General features: G+C 32.9%; 1 protein-coding gene across 21 annotated transcripts in view; it reads right to left on the bottom strand.

Moving 5' to 3' along the window:
* The window catches only part of LOC117342976 (inositol 1,4,5-trisphosphate receptor type 2-like), a 141,615-nt gene that overhangs the window by 78,668 nt on the left and 35,730 nt on the right, over window positions 1-27,217 (bottom strand). For 16 of the 21 annotated variants that reach the window (XM_033905290.1, XM_033905289.1, XM_033905300.1 and 13 more), the window contains exons 11-25: window positions 26,588-26,733; window positions 21,296-21,374; window positions 20,220-20,305; window positions 14,366-14,389; window positions 8,189-8,314; window positions 6,305-6,355; window positions 6,068-6,148; window positions 5,556-5,614; window positions 4,986-5,115; window positions 4,602-4,724; window positions 4,174-4,281; window positions 3,364-3,474; window positions 2,932-2,955; window positions 795-863; window positions 40-172 (exon numbers count right to left, since the gene is read on the bottom strand). In XM_033905290.1, coding sequence (XP_033761181.1) covers window positions 40-172; window positions 795-863; window positions 2,932-2,955; window positions 3,364-3,474; window positions 4,174-4,281; window positions 4,602-4,724; window positions 4,986-5,115; window positions 5,556-5,614; window positions 6,068-6,148; window positions 6,305-6,355; window positions 8,189-8,314; window positions 14,366-14,389; window positions 20,220-20,305; window positions 21,296-21,374; window positions 26,588-26,733 — 1,350 coding nt within the window. Of the gene's footprint in view, window positions 1-39; window positions 173-794; window positions 864-2,931; window positions 2,956-3,363; window positions 3,475-4,173; window positions 4,282-4,601; window positions 4,725-4,985; window positions 5,116-5,555; window positions 5,615-6,067; window positions 6,149-6,304; window positions 6,356-8,188; window positions 8,315-14,365; window positions 14,390-18,301; window positions 18,323-20,219; window positions 20,306-21,295; window positions 21,375-26,587; window positions 26,734-27,217 lie in introns of all 21 variants that reach the window. The other 5 variants (XM_033905301.1, XM_033905307.1, XM_033905287.1 and 2 more) reach the window with 4 other exon arrangements.

Raw genomic sequence — 27,217 nt, 5'->3', positions numbered from 1 at the left:
CCATGTGCCACTTGACCAATCGTGACTCGGGTTACTTACTGATGATGAGGTCACAGTATTGAGCACGAAGCTGGTCGGGCAAGCGATGGTCACTAAGGCAAGTGAATGCTTCCTCCCAGGTCAGGTAATTAAGCTGTTCTGTGATGACCTGGATGGAGAAGTCGTTCTGGCCCTGAAATACATCATAAATATCTAAAATAACATGACAGACATCTCATATAATTAAGTAGTGTGCATACAATTGTAATAATTCAACCATTTTTATTTTCCACTCTATTTTTGTTAATTGGCTGGATACTAATTGACTTATTTATATGATAAATTGTGAAAAAAAATGTATGGAAATCATTTCCATCACGTAATCTGAGTAAGCACAGAAAGGAAAAGTTTGCAATATATAGTAGCTTAAAGATAAACCTAATTACTTCAAGAGCTTTGTTCATAGTTTGTTTTATTTTGTTTCACGTCCTATTAACAGCCAGGGTCATTTAAAGACATGCCTGGTTTTGGAGGTGGAGTAAAGCCGGATCGAGAGAAAAACCACGACCTATGGCCAGTACCAGGCAACTGCCCGATGTGGGTTTGGAACTTGCAACCCAGGGGTGGAGGGCTAATGAGGAAGTGTTGGGACACCTTAACCACTCGGCCACCGTGGCCACCATGTTCACAGTATAACCATGCATCATGAACATAATAATGTTATTAAAAGCCAGCATATTCATCACCAATGACCAGATATAAAGTCTAGAAGTTAAAGTTTCTGCATGGAGTACAGTAAAATGAGGCCGACTTACATGGCACAGCATACCAAACAGCTCTAACTGGTGGACTAAAAACAGGTAGGTCTCATCATTGTCATGTCGCTGAAAATCAAACAGTTGGAATTGAAATATTGATATATATACCCTGTGATTCTCTAAAGTATTATATAAATATAATTCAACAATGATAAGTTTTTATTTTGATAAACGAAAATTATGCTAAATAATGATTCTTAGAGTAACTAAAACTGCTAGTGCACTGCATGGTCATTTGTTTGATGAAGATGACAGATTTTAGTCACCAAGATGCCAAGCTTAATCAATCCTAATCTGGTTGTGATATACAAAAGTCAATTCACATTAAGAGTTTTTGGAGTAATTCTGGACAAATTCAGGGCAATAAAAGCAAGGTTTGCAATAAAACAAATTACGATGTATGTAAACTTTATTTATTTTACAACAATTGTGAAAAAAGTTATTTCAACTTTAACAAATCAATCTGGTTGTCCCGGAGGGAACCGTGCAAAGAGTGTTATGTTGGAAAGAATCTGAACTATCTTGAGAACTATCTTGAGAAATCCCAAGTCATCAGGGAAAAAAACGCTACACCATCTGACCACCAATTAGTTTATTATCCTACTTCTCATTAACAGCAATGCTCATCTTTACTGTACATAAGGGGATCTGGAGTTTAAATTGATCAAAATAGACATAAATTGAGCAATGGCTTGCTTGTATATGACCTCACCCCTCTTAAAAGGTCCAGTCTGACCTTTGACTCTTTATCTTGACCATCAGCAATAGCAACTAAAATCTGACCAGCTGTATTATAATTTAGCAACTGAAATCTGACCTGCTGTATAACAACTTAGCAACTGAACTCTGACTAGCTGTATGTATTATGGTCATTGGTTTTAAAAACCTAAATCTTCTGCAGGATTCATCAGGATTCAGGAGACATGTAGTACAAATTTTATCCTATAGCCAGTTATAAGACACAGATCATTTATGGAAGAGGCATACTAGCACCGTCTAGGGCTTCACAAAGTAGGGGTATAAACATTAGGAACATCTGAAACCTGAAGGGTGAAAAAATGTGTTACTGCCCAAGAATTGGTCAGTTTTCAGTTTTTTCTACTCTACTACCAAATTCCCCAAGCCTCATATGTTTTGTGATCAAAAGTATGGTGTATGGTAAAAGGGACTGTCCCCTTTCCAAAAACCCCAGAGTCTGTGACAGCATAACATCAGTGTTTCACTTGTAACCCTTTGATACAAAGGAAAGAAAATAGCTACACTGAATACACAACACGGATATACAAAACTTTTCTCAAACACAAAATGGGCAAACCTTTCTAATATTGTTTAACTACTTAAAAACACAACAGACACATGCAATGATTTTGAACTGAAAATAGTTGAGTAAAAAATATGTTTGAAATGAATTTATTTTTGAATCACCAATTATATTTAATTAGAAAAAGACAGATCATCTTTAATTTAATCTGTTTCTGATATTCTTAATCTCATATTTATGTATCACCATGAAACAAAGTAAGCATATTAATTCAATTTAGTTTCAAGATCAGGAATAAGGTCAAATTTAAAGTCAGTTCTGAGTGAAAGAATTTTCTAGGATATCCATTCATCGGGACTGTCCAAATAACTATTTTTTATATTACACAATCTCTGTCAGTGATATCTATTGTTATTTCAATGTATTGATTTAATCGATGGTAGGTCACTTTATCTCAGAATATGACTAATCCAGTATGATTTTCTGTAATCTATCATGGTTAAACATGGAAATTTTCAAGAGTTGAGACATCAGACTTTAAAGTGATCAACCAAACAAAATTACTGAAAAGGGATTTTAAAATAAATCAAAAAGAATAACTGGAAAATATTTTAACGCCTAGCTAGACACTTAAAAATAACAGAGGCCATATTTCCCTCCATTTTTATTTCTCTTTCTGTCCTTGATTAATCAATAATCGCTTGTCGATCAGATGAGAAATTGTGTTAATTGGTCATAATAATTAAAGTGATGCCCAAATCTAGTGCAGTCTAAACATTCACTATTTCAGCTAAACTCGACTAAACATAGAAACAACAACGATAGGCGTATCAGCAGGTACAACGAGACAACAGTATATATGTAAAATCTTACATCATCATCATCATCCTCCACGTCCTGTACGACATATGATAAACCATTTTACAAAATCTATATAACATGCAATATTCTTAAGTCCTAATCAATCAAAATTATCTTCTTTAAATTAAACTATCCAGAAAATATTTCTCCTGGCTCAAATAAAGAAAGACGTGGCTCGAAATCACAAGCAAAATAGAGCTATAAGCTAGCTTTTATCTAGCAACGCATTTCAAGGAAAAAATTAATAAGTAATCTAGCTTTGATCTGATATCATTCTAATTTAACTTTAATTATTACATTAAATTAAAAGATTTTGCAAAATCTTAAGTTCATAATTATAAAGGGCACACGAAGAAAATCATGCGACATAATGAAATTCTTTTGCAGCCCCTTTTTTCTGAATTCACACTCGGTGAACAAGAAGACACTTTAACAGGGTCTTACTTTAGCAAAATCAGCAAGTTCCATCCAAGTTTTACACATGTTTGTAGATACATAAACGACTCCCTGCACCTTCCCAATCTTCTGTCCCAAATCGGTGTTGAATACACAGTTCTGAAAAACACAAACGTGGTTATGATATTTATTTGACAAAACAATTTTAGGATAATAAGCTTATCGATGTCTTTTGCATGTCAGTAAGAAATCATAAATCATAAATTTTATATTTCATTTTCGTAGGTCTATTCCCTTTGTTTTCAGTCAAAGTTTTTGTGTTGGCCATTAGGGCTTGTTAAGATGTCTCATCGGATTCTTTTTAAATCCCTAATTATATAATGCTATAACCCTTTATATGTATTTAATATACAGATAAAGGATTGTACCATTATATATTCAGGGGTTCCAAAAGGTAGCTGGTAAAAATACCATAGCTACCACTTCAATATATATTTCACTGAATACTTTCATGAAATATTAAAAGCCTTTCAAAGAGGAATTACAAAATTAACTTTCATTAAATGCAAATTAGTACTTGTTGGATATCTTCAAATATTGCCATAGAAAAAATGTCGCTCCATCTGGCAATATAACACCTGTATTTATGCCTATGTTGGTATCAATCAGTGAAAAGTCACGATTTTCCTTGACCCTCAAAAAACCTTTATTTTGACCACTCAATTTTACTTGACTCCTAAATTCACAAAATTGTCCTTTTTATGCTGGCGTCCATTGACATAAACATTTTTGTCAATCTGAAAGGCTAGGAAAATCCCCAAAAGTATGGACAGTTCAGTTCCAAAATAAACAACTTACCCGATTTCCCTTCATCAGCCAGACCTCAGTAATGTATTTCTGGTTGTCTGCAATTGATACCCCATCACAGACACACAGGACGCTCAGAAGATCTAGGTATCGGTAATTCTGAAATCAACCAAGCAACTGTTCAATATCACATTATCATAGGACAACATGTATCGGTAATTCTGAAATCAACCCAGCAACTGTTCAAATCACATTATAATAAAATAAAACAACAAAAAACATTCAGAGTTATTTTACCATAAATCAAAAATTTGAAAAATTTCGATAAAAAATAACTTTCACATTATTTTGAAAACTTTCTGAAAGTTTCACTTAATGTTGGTGCTTTTACAAAGTAATATGCTGCATACCTACCTTGTCTTTGTAAAGATGTTGCACGATTTTTATCATTATGTTAATTCAATATACTGTATGCTTACCTTATCCCTGCGAAGAAGTTCCACAAATTTATCGATATGTTCATGCGATATCCTGTCCACAATCTTCCTGTTGTCTCGTATCAGTTCCATCACCATATGTGCAGCATTCAGACCAATCTGGCCCTGTAACAGACCATTAGTTTTGTTCAAATTCATCAAAATGTCAAAATGAGTAATTATAACCAATTTTGCAGAAAATTAATTGAAGATCTCTAGACATCAAAGTCAAAAATCAAAGAGCTTTACATCGTTCACAAGTTTCCATGAATATCCAACATTGAGTAGAATTTTTTTTATACCTTTTTTCTTTTAAATTTGTGGATCGACAAAGAAATGTCTACATGCAATGAACAACGAGTTCTATATAACAGTATTTTAACCTACCTCCTTGTATTCAAACTGTGAGAGGAAGAAGTCAATGTATTTTGCTATGTAGAGTTCATTTTTCCTGCTGTCTCCCATAAGGTAGGTGTATAGGACATCATACGCCTCTACAAATATCCTCGTCAGGTGACTGTCAAATAAAACATTTTCTAAATGGACAACGTTAAACATGTTATTTAGAGCATCAGTATTATATTGCGGTATATTTCAAAATCCCAAATCCTGAGTAATTCTCAAGAATGAAGAATATAGCTTAAATCAAAATTTCTTGACTACATTTCAATCTTTGTCAGCAACTGAAATGAACATCACTAAACATCATATAGATATTCTTATAGATCATTTTTTATTAGAGAGTTATAACACAAAAACAGGTTATCATTTTCAAAGGGTAAAATACAAACCTCTTAATTAAAAGTAATAGAACAAAGAATGATCTGTTTCATAACTTCTGTGGAAAACTGAATTCCATTAAACATAATTTTTTGTAAAATCACAAAATTTAGATCATCGAAAAAAAATTTAGTCTCTAACTTGACCTGTTCTAGCAGTAAGCTTGTAAATACATACATCTGGTCTGGACTGCCTCTAAAAGGTGTCTGTAACAGCTGTACCAGTAATTCCACAATCTACAAAACAGAACAGGAATAAAGACATGTCCAGTATGTTCATTGCATCAATTTTTCTGACATTTCATCAAAACAAGTATACTGGCTCCCATTAAAAATAGTACCAGTGACCTTGACCCCAAAACCCTGAATCTCAAACTTGTCCGAGATATTATGGTCCTTTATCATTATGTGAAGTTTGATCCAAATCCCTCAAAGATTGAAGCCACTAGAGCGGCAATAATCTTAACAATTACGTACATTAGTAATAGACAGATGGAGAGGAAATATTTAGTCCTCCCATTTTCATGGGTAGTAATATTTCTGGAATTTAAGGGGACTAGCCAAATCTTAAATGCCCTTGTTTCAACAATACAGCCTCTAAAACAGCAACCAGCGACTGAAATTTTATGCTATGAAATGTTTAAAAGAAAGAAAGCATTTCCAGTAATCAAGCACTGATTATCTACATACCCGGAGATTTCTCATCAGCTTCTGGCGTTTCTTGCTTGGTACGCTGTTGACAATCATAAAATCCCTCATCTCAGACAAGGCCTGGAAAGTTTAATCAGGGTAGCAAACGTCATAATAGTGTACATGAACTGTACTTAGTCACAAAATGACATTTAATTTAACTATTTAAGTATATAGACACAAAATGTATTTAAGTTCTCTCAAGTCAAATTGATGTACATTTTTATATTTACTTACAGTTAAGGCGTCATGGGCCATTTTAGCATTAAGTGTCAAACCACTGTTTTTCTGCAATGAAATAAATGGTACAATTTTTAAATGATTTAATAGAAAAGAAAAACAATTTCTAAAAAAAGGAAATGGTCAAATACTCAGGTCAAAATATCTATCTTTTTATTTGAGGGGGAAAATATTTTGGTTTTTGAATAAATGGTCCCTTTTTACAGCCATTGCTATCAATGGCTACTCCCTTCAAACAACAGATTTTCTTTTATCAATCACCTCTCCAGACCTTACCCTCTATCACTATGCTATGCTTAAGTACCAGAAAATGCACTGTAATTTCACATAAGCCATGCTAGTGGAACCATTTTCATATCAATGGTATAACCATGAGTTATCTCCCTTCCCTTCACATAAAAATTTTGACAGTTAAATCCAACTGAGATAAAATATTCTGGATATTGTTTGATGTATAAAATTGATGAAAGATATTTATGCTCTATATAACACTTGTGGAAACTTCTTCTAGGAATGTTCAGCAGTGCTTGTGATTTTTTGAGCCATGGAAGCTTTAAGCTTTTTTTTTTTATTTTTCTTTGTTATTCTTTTATTATTTCAAAACATTTCTGCAATTTTAAAATCTTGCCAAATCAAATTTATAAATGTAACATGAACATTATCTTCTGCCCTACACTGCTGGTATTTCACAGATATAGATGGAGAAAAGACATCAGGAGGCCAATATAAACCTTGTCTTCAAACAATGTCTGATATATTGCTAGGACGACCTATCAATATATAGAAATAATGGTTTTTATTGATATCGACGGAAAGTCTAATTGACAGGTACTGTATACCACAGTAGTGACAATATCTGTACCCCTGGGACCACCTGCGTTCATTTACTTGACCAACCGTGACAGGCTGATCATGCCCCATATAGGCACCAGGTAAAGAACAAGAGTCAGCAGAATGAATAATATTTCCGGTCCTCCGAATAACGATGTATACCATATTAACTATGTACAATAATACCAGCACAATAAAATATTCAACATCCTAACAACAGCATGACAGGTATTGGAGTTGGCTTTTTACTTTTCTTTAAATATTAATGTGTCCCTGCTTCCCTGTTAATGCTCCGACAGTCAGACAGTATATTCACATATAATATGATGTACAAATTTCAATGAAAAAATTGTTGACACCCAACAACTACATGAACGATAATTGATACTATCATGGCTGACTGTAGTGAATTCATCAATTTGTATACAGTCTCATAAACTAGACCTGCTGACAGGATCGGAGTTATCATACAGCTAGGTCTAGACCTGATCAGACCTAGCTGAGTAAAGTTTACATGTACCATACCTAACACATGACTTTTGACAAAAGTAGGTCAGGTTCTTAGTAAAGAGATAAAATTTGTGTCCTTGACATAGAGGTCACATTAGTGTCCTTGACTCAGGAAGGTCAATTTTTTGTCCTTGACATAGATAGGTAACATTTTTGTCTTTTGACACAGAAAGATCAAATCTGTGAATTGACATAGAGGTCAAATTTGTGTCTTTGACATAGAAAGGTCAAATCTGTGAATCAATATTTAGTACATATTTGTGTCCTTGGCATATATATACAATGTATATATATATATATATAGAGGCCAAATTTGTATATTTGACATAGAAACATCAAATTGCATTCTTGATATAGAGACGTTAGATTTGTGTACTTATATACATGCATTAAATATAAACAGTAAATCAAAATTGTACCTTTTTATCAAATGTCAAAATTGCAAAGATTAAGTTTTAGCATTTGGTACCCTAGATATGTAAATGAGTTTGAATGTCCTTGTGTTATTTACATATACACTTAGAGTATACATGTACTTACGTCCTTGACAAGTTTCTGTATAAAGGGTACCATGCCAGCCATGTAGTTAAATATCTCCACCAACTCTGGTTCCACTGACTGTATGGTGAAGGCGTCATCATACTGTTTCTCAGGTATGGCCCCTACCTGTAACCATACACAATCTTTAGTCTTAGAATATTTTCTCCCTCAGTAAGTATATTCGATTCCCTTGATAAGTACATTCCATCAACTTACTTATGCAATACATTAATGTTTTTTCTATTCAATAATGATATAAAGATAATTAAATTCCAATTAAACCATCCATTTTATGATTTCATCTTGAACAAAGGAAAATCACACACTGTAATGCAACATATCTACTTTATAGTACATGTACATGCTTTAAACTGATATTTTACTTAAATAATGATATAAATGTTTCAAGGCTGTTGAACAAAATACTAATATTAACAAATATTCAATAAATATCAACATGCATTAAGATTAATTGGATAAATGACATGTAATCAGATGAATTTTTTCTTCAAAATTGTTTTGTCAAGAACATTCAAGACTTATCAACATGTACAATAATAAACCAAGCAAATTAATTCAACTAGACGAATAAAGAAATAATCAGATAGTCACATTTCCTGGAAAAATTAAAATGTTAGAATTATTAGTCAGTGTTACAAGAATACATAACCTTGCCATTTCCAAAACAGTGATCTTGATAAAATCAGGGAAATTTGCATTCATCAGGTTTTTAAAAATCTTTATCAGGATACATCTGGCAGACAGCAGTAGAAATAAAGCCTCCGAAATTTTCTAGTTGATACCAACTCTGAGTATCTCATAATCACACAGGAGAAGCATGTATGGAAACATGCTTGAGACACAAATGAAATGTCTCATGATTAGGCAGGAGATGGCTGTATTGAAAGATTCGAGACACTTCCCTCTAGATATCAAACTGGAGTGTGTCACGATTAGGCAGGAGACAGATGTATTGAAGGATGAGATACATTCTAATTTGAGATATCAGATGATATGTCTCCTGATTAGGCAGGAGACAGATGTATTAAAGGATGAGACACTCCCTTCTAGATATCAAGCTGGAGTGTCTCATGATCAGGCAGACATGTAATTTTTTTTTAAAAGCATGAGACACATTCTAATTTGAGATATCAGATGATATGTCTCATGATTAGGCAGGAGACGGATGTATTGAACGATGAGACATTTCCTTCTAGATATCAAGCTGGAATGTCTCACGATCGGACACGTACAGGAGATAGCTGTACAGTATTAATGCACAAGACATGTACTTTCTGAAGTACCAGATTAAATGTCTCATGATTAGGCAGGAGACAGATGTATTGAACGATGAGACACTCCCTTCTAGATATCAAGCTGGAGTGTCTCACGATCGGACACGTACAGGAGATAGATGTACAGTACTAGTATTAAAACATATTTTAGACAGGCATTTTCTGGAATATCCAGTTAAATGTCTCATGATTAGACAAGAGACCAATGCATTTAAGCTTGAGACACTTCCTCCTAGATATCAAACTGCAGTGTCTCAATAATGATGAGGCATGAGACACTTCCTCCAAGTTATCAATATGTGGAATAATTCTCGATAATGAAGGATCAAGTAGACAATATGATACTTTCAGACAAGCAGCCTACATATACTTTCAAATGAAAAAGGCCACTTCAAAAACCAAGAGTAACATGATAAATTCATGGGAAATAAAATGTGTGCAATGGAAAATAAATAGCATTCCACCATGGGTCCATAAGACACTGAACATTGCCTTAATTAGCAGTCAAGTCATAACGCACATGCATATTCCTGAACATATGTTATGTCATGCAATTCACTACTTAGATAATACAGTTGTAACACAGTTACATGTAAAGTGAAACCTGACTTTACCGACATCCTGTAACATCCGACCATATAAATCGGAATGCCGAATTGCTCCAGTGTTATTGCTGACACTGACTTTACCGACACACTGTCATATCCAACGCATTCACACAGTGTGTCAGTAACGTCAGGTTTCACTGTATATATGTATACATCATACAGAGTATTGATATAAGAACGATCAGAATATTGTATCATGCCCAATCACAACTGAACAACCATATACACATATACTCATTTTTCTCAGTAAGTTTCACAAGACAGTTCAAGTATGCAGCATACAGATTCCATGCAAGTCTTTATTATCTAAACACTAGTTGTTCTGAGATTTATGGTAATTAAGCCAAACTTAATATTGGAATTTGTTTCCTACGTTTTAATTTAGCGACATTTATATCACAGAATTATGAAATCAAATATATTATAGAGCATAACGTAGATCTATTATAAGTGACTGTTCATAGGCTGTCAAAACTGTAGTCAAATATGTTGAAATTATAAACACATACAAAAGAAATATCTTAAGTTTGTTAAAATATTAATTATACATTATATAAATGATCAAATTATGTAACTAATCGCTATGATTACATACATACCAGGGGTAGTATTTTACATTAAAGATGTTACCAAGATTAGGAAAATCTCAGTTACATTTAACATTTGAAGAAAGATGGTTTCATTTATACACATGTATTAACACTGAATACATTAATGTGATTTTTCATACGATTTCATAGAAATCAATGGTTCACTTTTGAAGAAACCTATATACAATGAGGAGGATTAGTAAGTTTTACCGGTTCTCTGTAAGATATTAATCTTCAATACCAAAAATAATGATCTTTTTGCTTACAACATCAGAAATCTAATAGCAACACATCTACAAATAACTTGGAAAATCTAAAAGACATTGTGATTGTGATAGTGAAAGAAGATTGGAAAACCAGCATCTGACGTTTGAATCAAATCAATTAACTTTATCATTATTTATTTATAAACATCCAAACATTGGACTTTTTTAAATTGTTGCCATTTCATCTGGATTCCTTACAACTAGAGATTGAATACTTTATAAATAGAAACAGTCTTCCATTAACCAGCCCAGGCATGGAACATATAAGAATTTACAATTTGATGTTTGACCTATATAGTAAGAAAAGAAGATCACAGTGACCTATAAATACATTATTTACAATCTTGTAAGTGTTACAGTTAAAATTCACTGTTGCATCAAAACATCTCTAAAAATTTTCAAATTTACAACCAAAACACGGAAGGCAAGATTATTATTCTTACTCAAATTGCTGCTAATTTTTCAGGGAGTGATTTTGTCGTTGTTACTATGACAACAGTTATGTTCTTTTAAAGGTGCTGATAAAATTTTATCATCTTTGCTTCTATATTCAGCATATAACTTGCAGACTCATACGTAGGAGTTTTTCATTTGTTAGGCATTAATTAGACTAGTTTAATTAAGGACCCAGAGCGCCATTTTATGGATTTGTGTAAGAAGCAGCATATCCACTTTACATACATCTTTAAATTTAAGTATTCTAATACAAAATATTGATGTAGATATCAAAATTTCTATACTGGTGCTATTGTTCTCGTAAAAAGTAGATGGTGCACATAAAGAAAAGTTTCCTTCGATCGTCAACATATTTTAAAGCTTGCTGGACAAAAACGGTGTAAAAGTAACAACATAAAACATAAAGACCAGGAAAACTTGGAACTGAATATGCGGGGTGATGATCTAACATAAACGCCAGGGCCACAGCATCACGCCACTATACCTGAATTTTGGGATCCTTTAACATCGTAACAAAAGAGACAAATGCATTATAATTACTTTATATTCATGTAACATAAATTTCTAGATAGTACAATGGTTTTAATAACAGGCTTAAGAGCAAGTCTGGTGGAAAGACAAGAGACCATTATAGTGATCCTGCACAATGTGTAACATGAAAAGAAAAATTCTGAAGAAAAAAAATATTTAAATGTGCAACTTTAATGTCATTAGGGAAAAAAACAAATATTTAAGTGTGCAACTTTAATGTCCTTATGATGACATGTGCAAACAATTATTTGGATTTAACATTTAGACAAAGCTTATGTGCTTAAAGAAAATATACCATAAACATTTTTTACTTTTTTTCATTAAGGATAACAGGATAAAAAAATCTTAAGAAAAATATTGAGAAAAAAAATGGCTACAAATTTAATATGATTAAAAATTATTTTGAAAAACAATAACATGCATTTTTATATAAAAATCTTGTTCATATAACTTACATATAATCGAATGCCTTTCATTTTCTGATAGCAATGAGAGAATCATTGTAGACATTTAAATATCATATAACATTACACAACTCAGAAGGATCAAGGAGTAGATAGCAAATTATACAGATCAGGATCTAATTCTATACATTAAATAATTCTGGGTCAAATATGACTTTGTATGGTAATCTTCTTGTTGTATGCATGCACTTTAAGTTTAAAATTAAATGATGTCCCCTTATGTGTGACCTCTGCTCAAGAACAGAAAATTGATACTGCATTAAGAGTTTTTATTGAAGTTTCATGAAAATCAAAATGTTATTTATGACCTATCATTGCACAAAAGCCCAATTCAATGAAAGGTGAATGGCCATGGATATTCAATTTCAGATCCGAAGTTCAAAAATTGAATTCAGATACATTGATTTGGGCCAGCATTGTTGATACTTCTGAATACTACACTATTGTTCAAGAATTTTTTACCAATATTGCATCTTGCCAGATATGACGATATTTCAAAATAAATTAATCTAAACAACAATCTATGAACAAATGACTAAATCAACAGTCTAGGCGAGGAAATCAAAATTTAAGCATAAAAACATACATGTATACAATATGCCTGAGTATATATTACATGCCTTTTCTGGCCTAGCTTAACACCAATAAGTTCTACAATTAAGCTTCTAACCAGAGCAGGAATATTCAATTTATTGTAGATATTCTATCTTCAAGTTTCTTGAAGTGCTCACAACAAACTAGAGAGTCGATTACTAGAAATGTCCTATCGAATCCAACAATACTGTGTTTACTAATCTAATAAAAATTTTATTATGACCAATTATTGGACCACAGGGTGTCAGATCTGACTGGATTCATCATATAATTTATTTTTTTCCTGAAATAAAATTAAGCAATAAAACACATATATTTGGAAAATAATTAATTTTGCAGTTGAACTTTGATCAACAATTACGAACTATATAACAGCGAGCTGATATTTTAGAATATTAAGAATCTTGTTTTACTTTTTAATAATTTCTATAAAAAAATTGGCCATTGAAATGTTGATCAAAGTATAACTGACAGTTCATTTTATTCTATAATGTACATTATAGGCATAATTTGATTTTCAAACATATTAAAACAAAAAATATCACAAAACAGAAATTGTGAAATATAAACTTAATGAATCTCAAACAATTTGAAATAATAACTTACGAAAAATATTACTTAAAAAATCTTAAATGATTTGAAAAAGTAACTTAAAATCTGAACACATGAATTTACATTTCAGGCTTCAATCTGTATTAACACAGTTTAAATCTACTAAAACAATCACCATGGAGATTGTTCAAAATGACAAAGCATAATTTTGATGCTCATCAATGTCATACTTATACATAACATACATAAACTATATAATGTTTCTTTCAAACATTTTGATGATTTAGACTGGGATGCTCGAATACAGTTTTAAAAACTGAATTTTATGATGCAAATATTTCTATTATTAAATGTGATTACTGGCTGAACGTATACCTATAGGTACATGCTCTGCAGTAAAACCAACTTACAAAAACCTATTGTCTAGTTGACATGGCAACCAAAATCGAAAGGAGAGGATTTTTTTCAGTACATATGAATGGAAATTAGCCAAAAGTTCCACAAATGGATGTTTGTATAGAACTAATCAATTTAAGTTATAGATAAGCATTTGAGTAAAGAAAATCAAAATCCCACAAGATTTTTGTTCTTTTAAAATCAAATCTCATGAATAAGTCAATAAATCTCAAATACACAAGTAAAACAATAAACCTATAAGTTGTCAATTTCTTTATATCACAAGGAAAACCAACAGAATGTAATTAAAACAAATAAACAAAACTGAAATTTCTTCTAAAAACATCAATAACATATGAAAAACGGAACAAAACAAAATGTCCAAACAATACAACATACGTACAACGATGAAGCTATAGACTTACTTTGCCTTTCTTCTTCTTTCCCGACTAGCATGAAGGTTACAAACAGACACAATTAGATGTATACAGATAACAGGAATATGATTGATGTAGATCTAGAGACATTAATATATATCATCCATCATCTCAGCCTCACCTAAATCCACGCCAATAATAATTGTACATGGCAAACTTCATCATTTTCACCTTGCCAGATTGGTATACCAACATGCAATTCAGAATCTTAAACTGAGACTCAGATTTATTTGGAACATACATCTTAAATGTTTTCCAAAATTTCACTACATTTGATGAATATGCAAGCCTGCTCCAACTGGATGGCAATGCTGTTGTTTTTTTTGTTCACCCGTCAGCTGTTCATATTTTGTCTTTGCTTGACCTAGTTTTGGATCTTGGATTTTGTTTATGGGTCAGAATTCTCTTCTTTTTTTTCTCTTTTTTGTTTAAGGGTTTCTGACACTACTTATTGGCCTATATTCATCAAACTTGTTGTCTCATACAATGATAAGAATAAACTTTCCCAACACTTTTGTTTGATTTTTTGTTTGTTTGTTTGCTGGGTTTATCACCCTGTAAACTGCCATGGTCATTTCGAGGCTGGGTCTCCTTGTAGTAGTTGGTGACTACCTCACTCAACAACATACAGGAGGCCTGTTGCATGCCATCCTGAGCAATTAGAGTAAAGTGTCTTACCTAAAGACACAACCACGACATCACAGACTAGCTAGTCGGACACAGGCCGGGAGCGTGGAAGCACGTAGCTCAGATCTTAGCCCGAGATTACGTGGCTGGTGCTCTAACCAAGTGAGCTATCGCAGCCCCCAACTTTCTCAATATATTTTGTTTCTTGTAACAAAACATTGTTATCAGTAAACAATAAAACAAATTTTGTTTTTATAAATTGTGGTTTCTATAATATGCAGTAATCTGTTTTAATACTTTAACGACCCTGTAGTGTTTCGGTATGTAGGACGCTAATTATACAGGACAATTAATAGGTCTGATAACATGATCAGTGTAAACCATTTGTATTATATATATATTGACACATCCCACATCCAATAGGTCTTTATTTACTCTAGCTGTGATCGTTCACATCTGATAGATCCACCATTACAAATACGCTGTAGATCACTACACTCGGAATGACATGGTAAACAAACAGTTTTGATGTTTGAACTAAATCAATATTTGTGAGAGAACTAATGAGATTTTCTATAAACAGCAAATATCTTTATTTAGAATGTAGTCTGTCTCTACAGAAATGCAGTTCATTCATTATTTATATATACTTCATCCTGGAGTGTTTTTTTTTTTGCTTCCTTGGTTTTTTAAAGATTAAATATTCTTGCACAGCCAGAGTCATATGTGGACTTGTGTCTAGGAAGACATGAACTGCCAGTGTCTTATGAGAACAGGTGTCTAGGAAGACACCAACAGCCAGGGTTATATGAGGACAGGTGTCTAGGAAGACAACATCAGACAGGTGTCTAGGAAGACACCATCAGACAGGGTTATATAAGGACAGGTGTCTAGGAAGACACCATCAGACAGGGTGATATGAGAGAAAGTGTCTAGGAAGACACCATCAGACAGGGTTATATAAGGACAGGTGTCTAGGAAGACACCATCAGACAGGGTTATATGAGGACAGGTGTCTAGGAAGACACCATCAGACAGGGTTATATGAGGACAGGTGTCTAGGAAGACACCATCAGACAGGGTTATATGAGGACAGGTGTCTAGGAAGACACCATCAGACAGGGTTATATGAGGACAGGTGTCTAGGAAGACACCATCAGACAGGGTTATATGAGGACAAGTGTCTAGGAAGACACCATCAGACAGGGTTATATAAGGACAGGTGTCTAGGAAGACACCATCAGACAGGTGTCTAGGAAGACACCAACAGCCAGGGTTATATGAGGACAGGTGTCTAGGAAGACACCATCAGACAGGGTTATATGAGGACAGGTGTCTAGGAAGACAACATCAGACAGGGTTATATGAGGACAGGTGTCTAGGAAGACACCATCAGACAGGGTTATATGAGGACAGGTGTCTAGGAAGACACCATCAGACAGGGTTATATGAGGACAGGTGTCTAGGAAGACACCATCAGACAGGGTTATATGAGGACAGGTGTCTAGGAAGACACCATCAGACAGGGTTATATGAGGACAGGTGTCTAGGAAGACACCATCAGACAGGGTTATATGAGGACAGGTGTCTAGGAAGACACTATCAGACAGAGTTATATGAGGACAGATGTCTAGGAAGACACCATCAGACAGGGTTATATGAGGACAAATATCTAAGAAGACACCATCAGACAGGGTTATATGAGGACAGGTGTCTAGGAAGACACTATCAGACAGGGTTATATGAGGACAGGTGTCTAGGAAGACACCATCAGACAGGGTTATATGAGGACAGGTGTCTAGGAAGACACCATCAGACAGGGTTATATGAGGACAGGTGTCTAGGAAGACACTATCAGACAGGGTTATATGAGAACAAATATCTAAGAAGACACCATCAGACAGGGTTATATATCAAACATGATTTTACATTACAAGTTAGTTCAAACCAGGTCCTCAATAAGGTAACCACTTCCTTCACCACATGTGGCTTCTCTTACAAAACATTTCAGTGTCAACCCGAAAGTATAAGTTGACACGTGTTGAATTTTAACCAAGCATTTTTGTATATATCTAAAGATCTATTACCGAGCGGGTAATTGGAATTTGTTACAAATACAGCTACACAGATAAAGATATTTCTCACTCTCTGTAGACTGTACAAATAAATATTTCATCTAATCTGATTTAAGACAGCATAAAGCAGATATGAAAATAGTATATATCATTCAGGCGGAGATTTTTTAATGGCATTCGGCAAGGAGATCCGTAGATCTATCATCAATGGTGTTAATGTTAGTTGTATTAAAATTATGGCAATCCACCTCAATTTGGAGAACAAAAACCACTTTTGTGACTGTGCAATATACATTTTTTTTCCCACTCTTATTGGCGTGAGTTTTAATTTCTGGAAGTGATAATATCACACATGTACACCACCATGTTAAAATGTATACGGTATATGAATTAGTCCCCATAAACCAAGCATATAGACTTTCCTGGTCATTTAAATTTACAAACAATCTACAAACCAGGTAATTTACAAGCGTTCAGACCTACAAAACTCGATTTCTATTATAACTAACTTATTTTCCAATTAATTAAGAATGCCAGAAGTGACCATATTGCATATACCTGGTAGTTAAAATTAAAAAAAAAAAAAAAAAAAAAAAAATATTTTTATTAAAATGTGTTTTAGATGTGAAAGACATTAGCACAAGATTTCAAACTAACAAATGATTAATTCCCTCGATCCTCATAAAAGATGTGCATGAAATTTAAATCCCCTTACTATTTAACTTCAGAATGCATATATATTGTGAATTATTTGACAAACAAAATACCTCTTACTTATCAAGTATGGTTAAATAAAGGTAAATGAAAGTAGATGCATCTAATATACAGGATTTGATAATTTTTCTCATTTCTTATCTATGAATATGAAAGGTATAGACAATCATTTATGTATAAAATATACCAATGTAGCTAAGTATTGCAAGGCAAATCCAAGGCCTTGACAGAGGACCCAATGTCATTGATTTATTTACCAAACTGCACCCATATGAAAGTAGGCAAACACAATTAAGCTAGGCCTAGTCTCTGTAAGCACTTGAGTAGATGGACATTGAATGTCTCCTCTGGAAGCACGCACAGGGAATTGATTCCAAATGGAGGGATGTTTTATTTTGAAATCCACCAAGATACAGCAGACTAGTGAAGATTATAGGGATTTGTTAAAGAACCAGGCAAGAGTGAAACAAGAAAACAGAGAAAAAGTATTTCTCAAAATCATGCTTACTTGTAGTAATTGCGCTTTTTCCTGGACATTGAGAAATGTTCTTACCAATTACACTCATGCAGATCAAGTAAAGAATCATTATACATTTTCTATGAGATGAAAACCAGTAGGAATATTCTATACTGGTGTCAGTTAATACGTTAATGAATGACGACAAAATTAAAATGGAACAGGCAACATTAGCCTGTGTTATACATGTTAAACCATTGGTGTTCTATACAGTAAAACCTCATTATCGTCTTTAATCTCATTTAAAACGTTAACTTTCTGTTTTACTATTAATGCTCCACATTTAAATTTTTTCTTCAAAATTCATCATATTCATTTTCCCTGAATATTTTTATCATCTTTATGGCACAAATTTTGCCGTTTGTCCTTATAACGCTCACAAACTTTATTAAGTGACAGCTGAAGTTTTTAAGGTTTTATTGAGAGTGGCAGTGTATCAAGGTTTTACGGACAAATATTGGCAGTATATCAAGGTTTTACTTTTGAATTATGGTATTTACAAAGGCTTTACTGACAATTAATGACAGTATAACAAGGTTTTACTGACAGACTGGTATTTTCATAAGTTTTAATGATAGGTTTTGTCAATATAACAAAGCTTAATAGTTACTTTCTAATCAAATGTGGCAGTATAACAAGGTTTTGCCTAACAACATTGAACTCAAAACACATAATTTGTACTTGCTATTATAGATGGTATTATTATACAAAACCAAGCTATACAACCAATAAAATAAACGATAAACATTAATTCTATACTATTTAAAACAATTATTTCATGTTAATAATGATTTAATAAAGATCACAATAGTTAAACAATAGATGTTTGTTTGGTTACGGCCAATCAACAACTAGGTCATTTAGGGCTAAGAAACAATGAAAGTGATCAAACATGCATGTTATCAATAGTCACATGAGATAATTAAGTCATAATCTTCTGTGCCCTTTTCAAATTTTTTTTTAAATCAACCTAGAATAGAATGGACTCTGATCAGTCATCTCGGGTTGGCAACATTGTGCTTATCAATAGTCAATCATAAACACCAGGGCTTTTTCTCACTGGTTTGGGAAAGGGCCTTTTTGTCTCATTTTGGGAAACAAAATTGGGAATTGGGAAAGATTTTTTCAGGAGTAAATAGCAAATTTCGGGAATTTGGCTTAAATATGAAATAATTTCAATTGGGAATTGGGCCATTAATGGCCCCTAAAAGCCCCCAGAAAAAGCCCTGAACATTTTTGGAGAATTAACTACGTCTGACGATGAGACTATAGAATATATATAAGCCTGGAGACTCATAACTGTGATAATATATCAGACGCCACCATTATTTTATCTAAGAATAGCAAAACTGACAGTTACCAGTTGGAACAGTTACGGGGAAGGAATGTAATTAAGACATGAATATTCATTGTCTAATACAGTTATTGTTAAGAAAATTTATAAGGAGATCCCAAGCCAACAGTTACATTGTTAGGAGTTCCCAGTCTAAACTATAGACTTAATATACACATAAAGAACTGAAAGACGGGAAGAGCATTTTTTTTGGTGTTATTATTTGCTGCAATACAGCATTAAAAACTAGAATTGCATGATAGCTAGGTGACTGTACACATTCAGACTCTTTTTATAACCGACGGTACGTTGTTAGTTTGGTCATGTATGTGGGGTTTTTTTGTTTTTGTTTTTCCTTTATGGAGAGGGCAGTGAGAGTTTATCAGAAATTCATATTTTTACCGGGGACAATTATACCTTAAAACTCTATACATATTTTCTTCTGAAAAAGAACTTCTGTGTGAGCTTCAGTGTAAATCGTTATAAAATATCATCAAACTGCACATTGAGATGATTTCCAGCGTACTATTATATAGCAGAACTGTATTTAACATACAACAATATCCTCATGCATACCTGTTTGAGCTGAGCTGAGCTCCATTTGAGAGACCCCATGGCTTTTGTGTCTGTGGAAGTCGTTTCTTGCTTTCTTTTGTATTCAGCTGAAAATGTGACAAATCTTGTTTAAACTTTTTTCACATCAAATAAGACTACAGCTAAATTGAAAATGTTTTCCTTCAATATAATCTTGTATCTCTTTTTTTTTAATTTGCTTCTCCAAGTCTATATATTTTTTCCTTGTTTACATGTAAAATATGACAACTCACTCTAGCAAATGACTAATACTGTACTCTAGCCACTGACCATACTGAACTCTAGCCACTGACCAATACTGTATTCTAGCCACTGACCAATACTGTACTCTGGCCACTGACCAATACTGTACTCTAGCCACTGACCAATACTGCATGTACTCTAGCCACTGACCAATACTTTACTCTAGCGACTGACCAATGCTGTACTCTAGTCAATGACCAATGCTGTACTCTAGCCACTGACCAATACTGTACTCTAGCCAATGACCACTACTGTACTCTAGCCACTGACCAATGCTGTACTCTAGCCACTGACCAATGCTGTACTCTAGCCACTGACCAATACTTTACTCTAGCCACTGACCAATGCTGTACTCTAGCCACTGACCAATGCTGTACTCTAGCCACTGACCAATGCTGTACTCTAGTCAATGACCACTACTGTACTCTAGCCAATGACCACTAATGTACTCTAGCCACTGACCAATGCTGTACTCTGGCCACTGACCAATACTGTACTCTAGCCACTAACCAATACTGAACTCTAGCCAATGACCAATACTGTATTTTAGCCACTGACCAATACTGAACTCTAATCACTGACCAATACTGTATTTTAGCCACTGACCAATACTGTACTCTGGCCACTGACCAATACTGTACTCTAGCCACTGACCAATTCTGTACTCTAGTCACTGACCAATACTGTACTCTAGCCACTGACCAATACTGTACTCTAGCCAAATTGACCAATACTCCAGCCACTGACCAATACTGCAGTCAATGACCAATTCTCTAGCTACTGATCATGACCACAATCAAGATATAATAACTCACCCATAACGGCATGAAGCCAGTACCCACTGACCACATGTTCTATCCGGCAATAACTGTCAACTGGGATGTCATCATTCTCCTGATAAAGATAGAAAAAATATTTTCATATTTCTGATAATCTAACAGCAGCCTATAATAAATTGAAATAAACTATTGAATAATATACTGGAGGCCAAACTCCAAATGAAGGACAATTTTATAGTGTTCCTATCAATTTCTGCCTCTTGGAATTCTTCATAGTGATTTGCATTAATCTTAAATTCACAGTTTGTGTCCTAATTAATGAGGCAAAATATATTATGATGGCGACATACTTCATGCATTTTATTAAAAAAATCAAAATACAGATCTAAATGCGATCACCGATGCTGGTAGTCATGATGAAAGCTTTAAAAATCTACTCTAACTTACTGAAATTTGAGACAAGATTTTATAAGTTACATCTAAAATGTTAACATTAGCAATTTGTTAATGCTTCTAAAATTTTGGACAATCATTTATGCAATGGTTATCAGAAAACATTATCAAGAGGTAGTTCCGAGACTACAATGACACGATAAAGCCGACATACAAACAATTCATAGTAGCAATTAGTCAGGACAGACTTTGATATTGAATTTTAGACGTCAAGTCATGCAAAGGTCTCATTAAAATCAATAAATATTCCATGAATGTAGCCATTTCTATTGTTACAGAATGCAACAACATCTGATATGATCTTCGAACATGCACATGCCTAAATTGAATTCAAGAAAATTCTCAAGCGACTTGGGCAATTTCCCAGCTATTGTGTCTGTCAGTTAATGAATTTTCTATAAATGCAAATATCAAATTATGCTCTGAAAATACATGGATGAAAATCAGATGGTTTGTTTTAAAAAATAATCTATTATTCATGTTTTTATTATTCATCTTTATTTGTTTTATATTTTGTTCCGCCATGCTAAACTCACACATTGCTCAGTTTAAACTATTGAAATAGATTAGTTGCTACATTATATCATAACTTTGACTTCCTTTACAAAACATAGACATTTTGTAAAATTACTAACTCTAAAGACAAATTTTATACAATTACATGTATCTTAATATAATCAACATGGCTTTGGGAAAACCTTTATATTTTTTTCTAAGTTCACTCTATTAGGACAAGCAATTTCAACCAGCTGCAGGTGGTCTGTGACTTGTTTCGTCATTATCAAAGAGAGATTTTTTTTTTTAAATAAAACATTTTATTGAAGTATTTTTGATATAGTATACGTACGTGTAGTAAAATTTACATGAAGGAAGCTTAAAGTAGCATATATAACCAAACACAAATTCTCTTCACATGTATTTTTTCTCTTAAAACTAAAATTTTCAACTTGATTTAAAGCATCTTCGTTTTTTATTTCAACTATGCAAACTGACATAGTACAGAAATATTACTCATATATATAAAGCTCTAAAAAGTCAAACATGCAAGTTTCTACTTGTATAAACACAAGCTAGTGTATATGTATATCTACAACTTAATGAAAAAGATGAATCAAATCATGCCATTTGTTTTTAGTACCCAATATATACAGACAACACATAGGCCTGGATAGTAAAATGTGTTTTATGACACTTGTTGTTTGCTGTTGATAATAAAATTGATCAAGAGCAATTAAACATTCAAATTAATTAAAAAAGTTAAATTAAACCATGACTGCTCTAGTAACGTATGACAAATATATAATTAGTTGAACCCGTGCGGCCTTGGAAATTCAGTCAAGGATACATAGTCAGTATTGGGGTAAAGTGGTGCAATACCAATAATTTAATATACAGAGAAAAAGTAGCAACAGTTTGTACTGGTTGATATAGTCATTTTACTAAATAATAGTTCAAAATATTTCTTGATATTTAACGAAATGTAGAGGGTATTACATAAGTGGCTATGTCTATATGTTATATGCAATTTATTAAAGAATTTCATTAATTTTAGAGATTACATGCTTATATATACTTATACTTAGCTAGATTACAGTAGCAAATTAAGGTAGATTTTGAATGGTATTTTATTTCTAAGGGAGATAACTCTATCATATATCGTACATTGAGACTATGCACTTTGTTTTTAAAATACTAGTGATAGATGTAGTTTATCACGGGTGCAGGATGAAACTGTAATTTGAAGATATTTACAATTTTAACTTCTACCTTTATACCTGCATTATAAATGGATTAAATTCTTCCAAACCACTTAATAACAGAGATTGGAGGTTTGTATTTTAAATTATCATTGAAATTATTTTACTTTAATTTACTGTAATACAGAAGGTAACATTCCTGAATATCTGTTATAATAACTCATGCTTACTTTACATACAATATGAACATGTATAAAAACATTGCATCATTCCTGGAACTCAAAAAATATAGAACTATAAAACATGTATATACCATGCTCCATTTCAATATTTACTTAAAAAATACTTTCTTCTCCAATGCTCAATAACTGGATAATACTTACCATCATGGCAATCTGTGATAGTTCATTGATCAGTAAATTACATGGGAAAGATAGCTCCAGTATTCAATGTGTGAACTAAATCAGTTGGTGATAGGAAGGTGGTTTTTAAACAAGATACTGTAAAAGTGGAAATATTCGCGGTGTGGAAATTTCCGCTTATTTCACTATCAGTAAATCTCCGCAAAAATTTCCACATGCAAATATATTAACACATAAAAATACTAAATATAAAAGATACAAGTAAGCGCAAAAATATCTTGACGGCGCGAAAATATCCACACCGCGAACACTTTGGAAGCTGGCTAAGCGAAAATTTCCACACACGAAAATATCCACTTTTACAGTATATTATAATTTGGGGAAAATTCACTGATTATAATTTATCTTTAATAAGAGAATAACATGCAGTATATGAACAGATTGTTTAACAGATTTTAACAGTTTCATTGGCTATTCAGAAGGGAGAATTTATTAATACCTATCATCTGAGAAACATCCTTTTTCTTGAAAATGGATTTATATTATTTGTGAATTGTCACAAAGAAATCTGAAATGCTTCCAAGAAGTGTTGTCAAATAATCATATTTTATTTCTAGAGGAAAATAAAATTGAATTGAGTATATGCATTAAAATAATTATTACAGAGGTACAAGCATGATCGGCCTAATTCTCTAATGTAAACACAAATCATCTGCATTTCAATTTCATATATACATGTACAAAGAAGTCAGAAAATTCTGTATGTAAATGTACTCCTATAAACTGTTACTGAAATAGCAACATCTCTATATATTTATATTTATACCTATTAATGGCATATCTGCTTTAAATTTATTATAAACCTTCTTCCAAGATTTTTTTTCATAAAATTTAACCTTACACTTGACTTTAGAGACAATGATTGACAGAGTCAATTCCTTTTCATTCTGACATGCGATATTTTACTACCATAAATTGATATTGCATAATGGACATTTTTTTTTTTAATTTTACATTCTTGTGTGATCAAGTGAAATATCTCTTCAAAACGAGATTGCATTCAGTTAATAGATTTTTAAGAGCAATTATTTTTCTTCATATCATTGCTCAATTTGAAATCAATAATATCTTAGCATTGTGTGTTTATTCTAGAAACCAACATCATGAACTGTAAATTCAATCAAATTTTGACACTTTGAAATTCATAGCACTAATCAGGGATATCTTAAGAATAAGATTTGGGATTTTGTACAAATATTTTGCTGAAAATTGTATTGAAACTTTCAGAATGTACTAAATTATACCAACTTTCTTCAAAACCATGAAATTCCAATAATATTTATGACCTAGGATTTTCCCTGTGTAATATATTGATAGACATGTCGTAACTCTTTAACGAAAATGACAGAAAATATCAGACAAATACCAATATAGGGAATTGATGGCAAGCATACCCTATTATCATACCTATTCATTTTAGTCTTTAATATTTAATAACAATGAAATCACTAAATCAATATTGAAATTGAAGCTTTGGAATGACATGAGATAAAACAATGATATTGATTCTCAAAACCTAGTTTGTCTGATGTGACTTGCTAACTGTACCAGACAACTCAGTATCTGTATGAATATTTCATTTAAAAAGTACATTGTAATGCCCCGTACTTCAGGATAAAACGGTGACAAGGCGATAGCGCTATGTAAATAAAACCAGATCTCCATCACAACAGAGATCAATAAAATAGATATACCTCATAGATGTAAGGATTATCCTCAAACAATTACTGTATATTATATCTATAGAGACATTGTTATCTTCTGTATCTAAAACCATACTGGATATATATGTCATTAACACAATGTCATTGCTCTACTTAGTAACTATGGAGTTTTATTCATGCTTTTGTTCCCAAGAGTTTTTCATTTTTATATACCATATTAACTTTTATAGTCCCTAGTGTAAAATTATAGTATTTAAGTTTGAGGAAGGGTTATTTGAGAACTGCTCTAGCATACTAGTTTAAAATTGATGTTTCTGCAAAAAAGAAAATGGGGAGAGCTTATTTGTGTGCAGAGGCTTATTTGTGGGCAGGGGCTTATTTGTGGGCAGGGGCTTATTTGCAGACAAATATGAAAAAAAAAATATAACAACTTGACACTTTTGTGAGTTGTATATTTGAACTTTCATAATATTGCTTGAAATCCATTCCAGTAACATTATTTTCATATCCTAGTGCAAAATAAAACATTTAGGGTTCTTTATTATCTTGAAATGAAAACTTGCCAACCCTTTTACCATTTTAAGCCATCTTAGACTTTAGAATTTACATGTATATGAATTATCAATTAAACTTGTTTGTTTGTAACGTTAAAAATTCAATTAGTCGACAAGCAGTTTCGATTAAGTAGTTTTAAGTTATGAGTTTTCTAAATCAATTCTTTTGTTGGGATTAAAGATTTGATTTCAGCCAAGACTTCTGGTTCTGGTAATCTTTACTAGTACAATACAATAATTTCCCATTCTCTCTTAAGAAACAAAGAGTTGTGAGTCAATATCTACTGTATGTGGTGTATAAGTACTACAATTAGTGTAGACCTATACCAAAATAAACACGTGATCAAAATCTACATAGATTTTTAAATTCTACAACAGTATAGACAAATCAAACCACACACACAGACTTTCCGTCTGAAAAGTGTGACGCCTACAAGTAGCAAGTGAATCAAATATACAAGAGATTGTAAAATCCCAGCAGAGCAGACAATAATGGTCACACAGATCACGATCCATCTGTCTGAGTGAAGCAGCTTACCCTAATGACTGGATGTAGTCGGAACACAGTTCGTGGATCTTCATGATCAGAGGTCAAGGTCACCTTCTTTTCGTTTGTATATGTGAGGTATTTCCGTGAACACATGTGGATAATCTTACATTGTTGTTCCCATTTCAAGATTCCACCTACAAATGTCAATCAAATTTAGGACACACCCGAAATGTAAAATTAGATACACAGAAAACTGACAAATTATGTATAAATGTGAAAGTTAGGGCACACACATGCACCCAAATGTAGAAGTTAGCTAGGACATGCCCCCAAATGTAAAAGTTAGAAGACACCACCAAATGTGAAATTTAGGAAACACCCCCAAATGTAGAAATTAGGACCCGCCACCAAATGTAAATGCTAGGACATGCCCAAAACAAAAACAACAAAAAAACACTGGTCCCCCTTTTAAGATTCCACTTACACCCATCAATCCAAGTTAGGACACTCCCCCAAAATGCAAAAGTTAGGACACTCCCCCAAAAAATTAAACACTGGTTCCCAATCTAAGATTCCACTTACATGTGTCAATCAAAGTTAGAACACCCCCCCCCCCCCCCCCGCGAAATGAAACCGAGAATTGAGATATAACAGCTAAGGCATGCCCTCAAAATAGCA

Source organism: Pecten maximus, chromosome 14 (assembly GCF_902652985.1).
Source record: "Pecten maximus chromosome 14, xPecMax1.1, whole genome shotgun sequence".
NCBI classification, from domain to species: domain Eukaryota; kingdom Metazoa; phylum Mollusca; class Bivalvia; order Pectinida; family Pectinidae; genus Pecten; species Pecten maximus.
The sequence above is the reverse complement of the archived record's forward strand: the minus strand, read 5'-3'. Positions and strand labels throughout refer to the sequence as shown.